Source organism: Mesitornis unicolor, unplaced genomic scaffold (genome assembly GCF_000695765.1).
Source record: "Mesitornis unicolor isolate BGI_N332 unplaced genomic scaffold, ASM69576v1 scaffold3384, whole genome shotgun sequence".
NCBI classification, from domain to species: Eukaryota; Metazoa; Chordata; class Aves; order Mesitornithiformes; family Mesitornithidae; genus Mesitornis; species Mesitornis unicolor.
This window is the reverse complement of record NW_010179364.1, coordinates 3,838-14,072: the sequence shown is the minus strand read 5'-3', so window position 1 is coordinate 14,072 and position 10,235 is coordinate 3,838. Positions and strand designations below refer to the sequence as shown.

General features: G+C 35.1%; 1 protein-coding gene across 1 annotated transcript in view; it reads left to right on the top strand.

The window, feature by feature from the left end:
- LOC104539259 (liprin-alpha-2) overlaps positions 1-10,235 on the top strand; it is a gene marked incomplete at both ends in the record, with an annotated part of 48,981 nt that overhangs the window by 38,533 nt on the left and 213 nt on the right. The window contains one exon of the mRNA XM_010182736.1: positions 3,549-3,557. Within this exon, the coding sequence (XP_010181038.1) occupies positions 3,549-3,557 (9 nt within the window). The remainder of the gene's footprint in view (positions 1-3,548; positions 3,558-10,235) is intronic.

Sequence of the window (10,235 nt, the reverse complement as noted above, 5' to 3'; positions counted from 1 at the left end):
CCGCTCTTTCCTGTGAATATGTTTTGGGGAGATTGACTCCACATGTGCGGGATTTTTTGCCAGATATAGCCTCCTGCCTTCAAGTGGATTGCAGAAAAGCCTTGATATGCCAGAACATGTATATATGCTTACATACGTAGAATCATATTATAGAATCATAGAATACCAGGTTGGAAGGGACCACAAGGATCATCTAATCTAACCTTTCAAGGTAAAAGTATAGTTACATGAATAAAACCTTTTAAAATCAAGACCCAAGTAATTCTCTTATGTAAAATTATGGTGTAAAAAGAAAATCTTAATATTCATAGCCTTTTAATTAACCTTGCAGAAAGAATTGCAATACTGTTAAGTCTCAACTGAATACAGTGATGCACATATCAGACAGCAGTAACTTCCATGAAAACAGAAGAGCACATTGTATTAATTGACGACTCTTCCTAGAAAAAAAATTTTAAATGCTGATAAATTAATTTGATAAATTTGACCAATTCCTAATAATGCTTCAGTCCTTTTTATTTCATTGGTTTTCATTTGTATATATCCTTCAAAAATTGGGAGATAAAAAAAAAATAGGCCTCATGTTGTGGTAATCCATATTTAAATAAGTAAGTAAAAGAAAACAACACAGAACTGGGACTTAAATTTGCATGTAGATAATGAAAGTTTCAGATCCCTGTAAACAAGCTACTTGAAAAAATGTCTAGGTAGACCTTTTTGTGGAATAAGAGTTAGAAATGCTGTCATTATCATTTAGTTGCCACACAGTGCCCCTTTAATTAGGTTTTATATGTGCATCTGCAATTAGAATTTGACATAGTGTGTTTGTGACTACAAATAATCTCTGTCCTCTGCAGTATGCAAATAGCTGTTGCTAATTATTTTCTTAATTGCACACATTTTGAAAAAATTAATCCAATTGGATTAATTAAGGTCTCTCTCTGTGCCATCCATCTAATGTTCCTGTATACTTAATGCCTATCAAACACCATTATATCCTAAACATACGATTTATTATTTTACAGAGGCTCTTAAGAATATGATGCCTTCCCCTCCCCTCAATCTTTTATTTTCTGAATCTTTAGGAAAACTTAAGTTTTGCATTTAATTTCTTCCTTCCTACCTTATCTTTAGTTATTCCTCTCTTTCTAGCAAATGGTACAGTTTTCAGTAGCTATTATTTTCTGTTTTCTTATTCCCGTGGAAGAAGGAGAGGTATTCATTGTTCTGATACGCAGTTTAGGATTGTGTGCTATGTCCATCATGATTTTCTTTTGGCAAGATCAGTGTCTAATCCTTGAGACAAATATAAAGATGAATTTTCTTATTAAACATAATTCCTTTAGCAAACATTTTTAACACTGGGAGACTCTTTCGAATCGTTAGTCAAAGCTTTTGCAATGTTAAAGAGGTATCTTGCTATTACATTAGATACTTGGTGTCTTTTTAGTATTACGAATGTAAGGATATCTGGGTTTTTATCTTGCAGAGGATTATTAAACCTTACTCAGATTATTCTGAGGAAGAAAAAATTGATACAACATATTTTATTATATATCTAGCTAATGTATCTTTTATAAATCTTGTAGATTTAAAATAGTATTTTTTATCCTTTGCCAAGTTTTTTTTTATTCTTTTCCTTATAAAAGATAAGGATATTTGTATCAACAAGTTGCAAGTTTTTAATCAAAGAAAAAGAGAACAAAGCCCTAGTCCCTGCCTTATCTACACATAGAGGCCTATCTATTGCACTTTGGGATTTCTGGATAAATATCAGCTGCCTCTCTAAATTATGATCTCTAGCAGATGCAAATATCCTGTCAGATTAACTGTAGAATTAGGGTTTAAGGGAAGAACAGATAAAACAGAGCAGAGGAAAAAAAAATTCTAGGTATCTTTTAGTTTAATATATGTCTAAGGGAAATAGTTGTGTTCCTTCAATAAAATAGTGATTAAATGGTTGTCTTAAGAAATTTACTATTCTATAGACAACAGGCCCAGGAAGTGAAGTGATGTCCCTTGATCCTCTGCTTCTAAAATGGGGGAGACTGGAATGGCCTTCAGGTCTCATAAGTTATCCCCAGGCAGCTGCAAACTGCCAACTCATTAAAGCTGCCAGAAAATTACTCACATTCCAATTAATTCCCCCTGTTTATTTCCCTCTGCCCATACCCAAAGGAGTATTCAAAGATGTCAGAAATCGGAGTTCTGGTTCAATAGACTTTGGAAGATCCAATATTAAAAGCTTTTCCTGCAAAGGTGTTCAAGTCAGTCTTTACAGCTAGCTCAGTAGAAAATGAGCATAATGAGGATTTTGGCCCCCCAAATCACAAATACATATTCAATTCTAATGGTACTTCTACTAGGTTTGGTCATTCTTTGAATAGTTCTCTAGTCCTTCATTTATATTGCATGTCTTTGTTGACCTTCCTTTCTTTAATTTTCCTTTCTTCTGAGTATAAAGTTGTCATTTGTTTCCATCTACTTTTCTGTATCACACTTTATCTTCTCTCTCCCTGCTGTTCTGCTGACCTCAGACACATGAAAACAAAATTTAAGATCTTGAAACCAGGCCCCTCCTGAACTCACTGAAATGTCTGCAACCTCTTCATAATTAATCAGAGCACAAGATTTTCATCCCAAAGTTTTCCACAGCTGTATCTACCAAGCATTTTTGTATCTCAGTAAATCATTTGTTAATAGAAATATAATTTTCTGAGATGTCTTGGTTTCATTCAGGCACATAATTTCATTTTTATGATGGCAATTAAAGGGTGCTGAAGAAAGTTTATTATCAGCGTTGGCATCCTGCTTTCTCCTACAGATGTTACCAATTATATTGGCAAGAATAGGTTACCTAGAGGGCAAATTACTCACCCCAGTATTGCTACTGACCTAGTGTTACTATGACTGCTCCAATTAAAATACTGCACACCATGAATAACTATTACAAATATTAGTCACTTGTGTGCATGAAATCTGCATACTGATAAAATGAAACCCACCACAAAAATCCAACTCTAGGTCATTGATGCTTACTGTAAGGTACTTTGCTAAAATAGTAGTAAAGTGCATATAGAAAAGTAAACCTTGGTTTATAGTCCACTCAATTTTATGGTGTCTCTATGGTAATTTGCTTAAATTCACATGTTTGGGATTTTCAGGATTTTTGGTGTAACACAAAAATCATTATGAAGTTCTTCAAATCTGGGCAAAATGCTTTGATTTGAAAATCTATTCTGCATTCACTGTGTTTACAGATCTTTGGCATGAATACGTATTGTAGGTAGTAGATGTACTGTGCTGAGTGGTACCTAATAAATAGCCAACATCAGTTCTTATTTTAAAAGATGCATCTGTTCTTCACAAGAACATGTAGTTTCTTTAAAGCATTCAAAAAACAGTTAGAAAGATTTCTGCAGTTATAATGGTGGTATTATTTTATCTATCATATGGCTTTGTTTTGGGTTTTTTTATGGACTACTATATGTTCATTAACATTTATGTGCTTTTTTTTTTCCATTCATCTCTCTCCATCTCATGAAAAGCATAACTGGGTAAGTTAAAACGCCATGGCTGCTGAACATATTCATTTTCAGCACCATGTTTATTTTCTATGTTTTATTCTTATTTCTTTTTGGTTTTGTGTGAACCTTATGTAAACGTTCCATGCAGAAAACTGACTCAAGTGAAAACTTTCAAAGTATTCAAAATAATGGTAAACCTCAAAAACATAAATAAATTAAGGTCAGGACTTGCTCCTGCAAGGCTAAACACAATGGATTAACTACTTAGAGATAACTACTGTCTTTTTTTAAAAAATATACACATTTTGAGAGGTCTAAAGCCCAGAATCACAAAGACTCTTGAAAGTTTAAGTCAGTGAAAAAATTGTAAGAGTGAAGGCCTAGATTAACAAATCCTGTTAAGACACAAATGCTGTTTAATTAAATCACAGAGGACTCAAACTTGTAAACACTCTAGAAATCCAGGGAACACAGTTTGGTTTTTTTCTGTTTGAGCCCTCACACTGTGTAGGAGTAGAACAGTATTTCATTTGTGCGTGTAATTTGACTATTTTCTTTTTCACCAGTTCTTTTTTTTTTAGTTTGGTTTGGATTTTTTTAATTGTTAATTTGATATCACATTTAAAATCTTCATCTTCTATTTGATCTATTGTACAAATAGGTTTTTTTCTTGAATAATTTTTGGAACTTAAGGAGAACATTTCATCCGTTCAAAGCATGTTTTGAGCTATAGCTCACTAAAGATGTAAGGATAAAAACAACTCGAGAACAGGAGTTACCACATTAATTTAGAATATGTGATTATCAAATGGCTTTATAAAATATTTTAAAACATTTAATCAACCTGGGAATTCCAGGGGTCTCAATTACAGTACAGTACATAAAATATTGCAAGGTTATATATTATGCAAGTCTGTTTATTTCATAAGTGTTTAATTATTTTTTTAACAGTAGCTTTCTGCAGCTATAATTTGTTGGAGTCTGTACTAAGTATTCCTGAAAATAGCTTAATATATGTCTTCAGAAAAAAGAATGCTGCCCTTCAGTTTGCATACACTTGAAATGTACACCTATATGGAACAATTACAACATGGTTAAATCTGCTTTTATGAATCTGTTGTATCTGGGATGCTGTTCAATTTAAAGAATATACTTCCTTGCTTTATAGATTTTAAAACATTTACTTATTAGTTGCATCTTGATTTTCCTATTTCAGTCATTGTCTCCCAAAAATTCCTTAAAGTTGGATAGAAAATATTTTGTAAAAAATGGAAATTTAATTTTGCCCATTGTTCCCAGTCTGACTGTTATATCAAGTATCCAAAAGAAGAAAGAATGAGGGCTTCAAATTATTTAAAAGCTGGGTCTCTGAAGTGCCAAAGTTGAAACAAGTTCTTACCAGAGTTTTTCATTAGTGCAGTCTTAAAATCAGATGGATCCTTTCAGATTAAATTAAATCAGCATTATATGGCAGTATCAAATCTGAGTGTCTTTTCCTTTTTTTTCTTCTTCCTACTTTCAGAACATTTATAGTCTTGCAGAAAATAGATCAAATGTAACTTATTATTTTTAGTAGACATTTAATACCATTATTAATTTATACAAATTCAACTAACTCATTTTGTCATACAAAGGTTTTAGCTACAGGATTCAAGCCTCTCTTAAATGTTTAGCAAATGACAATAGAAAAGATAAAATCCAAATCCAGCTTTACTTATTAGAAATCCTTTCCACTTAATTTTTGAGTCTTTGAATGTGAGTATGTTAGCTTTTGAGAGGCAGATATGTTTAATCTTAACTTGAAATCATAGGATTACTCAGATTAATGTAGCATATTTGGTCTATCATTTCTGTCTATTTATCTTCTAGAAACTAATCATGTATAATATTTCGTTGTAAACTAAACATTTTAGTATTGTTAGATAATAATTGTGATAGTGTCAGTAGTAGTAATAATATAATATTAGTAATAATAATAATAATAATAAGGGGTTCTGCTAAGTAAACACTTTTCTCTATTACCTCTTTGAGGTAGTGTGTTAGTAAAAACCATTTCTTAGGATCTAAATTGCCCATTAGCCAAAATTTTAAAATAATTTCTGCTTATATTTTAGTAATATGATTTGGCTTTTGACTTTATAATGTCTTCTTTGCCATTTATCTCTTTTATTATTACATTTTAACTGAGACATTATAATATGCACAGTATAATATCCCTGAGAACTTTTCATATGAACCCTACTAGAACTCTTGGAGTAAATGCTATTATTTGCATAAATGTGAAGATTTGTGTTGAAACATTGTTCAACTTTCTTCAGGAAAGTGTCTGGACTTTATATACCATACAGAGTGTTTGCATTTTGTGTATCAGAAATCCTAAGCTGTTATTTCTTGTTTGCTTCGTGGGGGGGAGCCTTATCTTTGTAGAGAAAATTGAATGTCACTGAATGACATGCTTTAAATCAAGATCTTGTTAACTTCCCACACAAATCTATTTACAGATTATTCTTATTTTTATTAAAGTTCATTGAATTTTATGCAATGAGTTGGTGAGGCCTGCTGATATAAAGCTAGAATTCTTCCTGTGCAAGGGAAGGATAAATATGAAATAAAAAATTTGCAGGATAATAACATCGTTAGCATTTCCCCCTTCTTTTCCCTCCCATGCACCTCTGCTGTCCAGAGGGATATTGGAGCATTCATAGTCACCATAGTATGAGACAGCTGTGCTCTCAGCTTGGCAGGTTGATTTGGGCAGCTGTACCTGACTCTCAGAAGAACGGTGCTTAAGAAAATGTCCCAGCATAGCAGCATCCTTAGGAAGTAATTCTGAGGAGAAATAAACATCAGCAGTCAGTGCTCGGGAGGCAACCCAGCTTCTCGGACACACAGCTCCACAACATTGTTTAACATGATGTGATTTTTCTTTTCTGTCTTTGATAAGAGTGCAGACAGCTCTCTTTATGAGGCACTCTCTCTAAAACAGACAAATACAAGTATCTCTCAGAGTCTGTATGACTGCTAAACTATTGATGTTCATGAAATTTCCTGACTTGGCAAAACCAGGCTTGAGGTAATGATGTATTTTAAATAGTGTGTTGCAGTTACTTCAATAACGTATCCTGGAAGAGGATTTCATTCTTGAACACTAATAATGCTTTCTTTTCAAATACAGCTTTAATTTGGAATTAATTCCAGTGGTAGTAAGTGGTTTAAAGCCTTATCTGCAAAATAACAGCGTTTATAGTAACGCCTAATTAATGTCAATTCTTCCTTATCAGCTTGTTTTCATATGTTGCCAAAAAACTAAATGAGCATGGAAATAATTACCTCCTAATTCCCTACGTCTTACCAATGCAAAGTGGACACATTATAACATATAGTACTCTTCTGACTCAAGTCTTAGGAGAAGAAAACCCCCATGTTCCTCTCCAAAGCATCTTGCAAATTAGAGAAACTGTATAATGTTATTTTTGATCACTAAACCCTGTCTTTGTAGTGAAAGGAAGAGTGGGTGACAAGCTTTAGAGTATTCATCTCTTCCTCCTGTGATTAGTTGTATGTTTTTGTAAGGAAAATTGAACACAGTCACCAATATTTGGCTTTGGGAACTTGCTGTTTTCAGGAAGCCAGTGACTATCCCTCAAGGACAACAGTACATTCAGGCTGTTCTGAAATATCCAGATTATATTCCAAGATAGGCAGAATCACCAGATTCATTTTTCTGACATTTTGCACTATTGATCAAAACAATACATGTTTTTTCCTTACATGACACTTCGTTTTTTGAAAGAGTGGATTTTTTTCTATAGTACTAGTTCATAACAAAAAAAACCACAAGAGTTTTCTTTGACTACCAACTAACGAATATCTCAGTAAAAAAATAGAAATTCTGTTTAGTTCTGGGTTTAGTTCTGGTTTAGAAATAGAAGGTTCAGGTTCTGCAGATCTCCTGAAGTGTATTAAAAAGTAGTCAAAGAGTGCTGTTCGAAAAGTAAAATATAATTTAAATAAACTTTAATATTAGTGTGATGTTTAAATGTAACATCTGAGAGAAGTATAAGATCTGAAGCATAAAATTCTTTTTAAGGGAAAGAAATATTATAAAAAGACTTCTAGTGTTCCATATCAATAAGTGAGGCACAGGCCTTATGATTGCTGTATTCCCTGTGCATGTTGGAGTAAAGGATTTTAACTTTACACTAAAAATATTTTCAAAGCAAAACACTTTCCTCCTCGCCAAGACTCTTTGGATTATGTTTATCATACTGTAGTCTTTGGCTGTAGTGTATATAAATATGTACACATATAGGCTATTCCATTTCTGGCCTGGTCCCATTTGCTTCAGCCAAAATGAATAACCACAACTATATTTTCCCTTAGCTCTGTGACCCAGACTGCTTCTGAAGTGAGAGAAGTGCTTTCCTACTCTGAGAAAATTTATTAGTTTGAGAATCACTGGAATCACTAAGCTTCCAACAGGCCAGTTCAAATATTGCAAAGTCACAGAAGGCTATGCAGAAATACGTAGTTTATAATTCCAGCATAAAGGAATTAAATTTTTCATGGAAGTGAGAACTTAAAGTGTAAATGTGTTTTCTGCAGATACCTCAGTTCCTGAGACCACTCAGGGACTTAACACCAATGCAAGGAAATAGGCCAGAACTTCCACCCCATCTCTTTGTAGACCACGTGCTGCTGCTCTCCTGTTTTGAAGCAGGAGACCAACACATGCAAGGAAGGCCAATGGCCCTCAAAGCCATCTCCCTTTTTACTTACTATGTTATCCAGCCCTTCTGTTTCAGCTGGGATGGGGGAGGAGAATAGCCCAGATAAGGAACAATCTGTGACCAGTTTCCTCAAAGGATGGTGTCCCCATGGGACTGCCTTCTGCAGAAAGGGCTGCTCTGTGGGCTTGGGGTGGCTTTGGAGAAAGAGCAACTCTCACAGAGTTTTGATCCATGCTCTGCCATGGGACACCAAAACTGGCCAGGTGAGGAAGAGGCATCACTGAAAGCTTGCCTTTCCCTCAGGACAGGCATGCCAGCTCACAGCCCTGGGGGTTACATGAGCCATGCAGCCCCACTGTGGCACGTGAGCGAGATAAAGCCCCAGAACCAGCTCTGAGGGAAGGCTGCAACCCATATAGCTCACCCACAGGCAGCTGGGAGATGGCTGTGTCTGGCCATGCCTTAATTCTGCTTTTCTAAGCAGCCAAGCCTGTATATCTCTATTGGCCTTCACTGCTTGTCTCCCTGAGAATGGGGGGTTCCTGCATCTCTACCAACTACTGAAGATAACATGGTGTTTGTGCACCCAGAGAGCAACTTCTCATTTTTATTCAGGATTTTGCTTTCACAGAAAGCAAGGGAAGCTCTACAATGTCTTTGGACATCTGAAAGACAAAAGATAGGTATGCTGCAAAGGATGTGTGGGAGGAGAATCTAGATAAACTTCAGTAACACTGTCAAGCATTTGTAATGTTACATATTACAACAGCAGAAACATAGAAAGTAAAGCAGCTGTCTTTCTATTAGTATTCAGAGCCAGGGATTTAAACATATATGCAAAATTGCGTATTTGAGTTCCGTTTCCTACTAAAGCCAAATTCTCTCAGTCTGGCCCCTCTGCGGTGAAAAATTCCCAAAAGGAGTACTCCTTACAAGAAAAATCACCCCATCGCTTTTATCTGCTGTGCTTTTGTAGTACACATATTTGAAAGGCTGCTAAGGCAGTGAAGAATTGCCAAGGGATAACTGAACCACAAAGGCAGTAGAAATAAAGGAGGACAGAGCAAAATTGAAGCTATAATTCCAAGATTTCTGTGTTACGTGGGAATGTAAGGATATTTTAGTAGTACATTAGCATAGCCCCTGTCTAATTTGTTTTTCACTACAGCCTGTTGCTGAGAGCATTCTTTTGTGTTTCACACAGTAGGAGGCAGCTGAAAATATGTTGTTAAATAGCAGTAAAAAAGACTTTTTAAGAACTGCTTTTTCTATGCCACATTACAGTGGATTCTTTATTCCTGCTCCAGGAATAAAAATGTCTGGTCAACTGGTTGAACATGTCTAATATAGAGCATTCTCCTGATAGTCAAGCTGACTGGGCTATACATACCTTTACCAAATATTTAATACTGCTATATTAAAAGTATTTTTTAAGCTTTGAGAACTATATTCTACATACACATCCATTGCAGTCCACAGAAGCTGCAGATGCAGGAGTTGGATTGTTCTTTTAATTAGCCATAGAGGATTTATTTAAGATGCAGAATAGCTGTACTACTGAGACCCTAGAATTGGGCGCAGCTGGTCCAGCAAGGTTTAGTGTTTCAGATACAGAGACCTCTTATACCTGGCTGCATTACATCTGTGGTTAGCTCAGGTCAAGAAGTTGGCAATTTTGGACCCTTCTGGGTCATTACCAAGCTAAGTTCATCTCAGGAGGAATCCCTCGGTGTTCTCTCCTTGCCCAATGTCTTCTATTATATTGGTGATTCTTTAATATAGGGTATCCCCATTCTGTATTGCTTCAGCTAAGAACAGCCAGAAACCTCGCCTTTTGAAAAAAAGATTTGGGAATAGATTAAGGAATACATTCAAAAAGGGGAAGGAGCTGTATTGTTCACTGGTGTTTTCTATGCCTGTCATTGTGCTTCATCGTTGTTACTCTTAACAAAAAGGCACGGTTGCATCTGTATTGTCC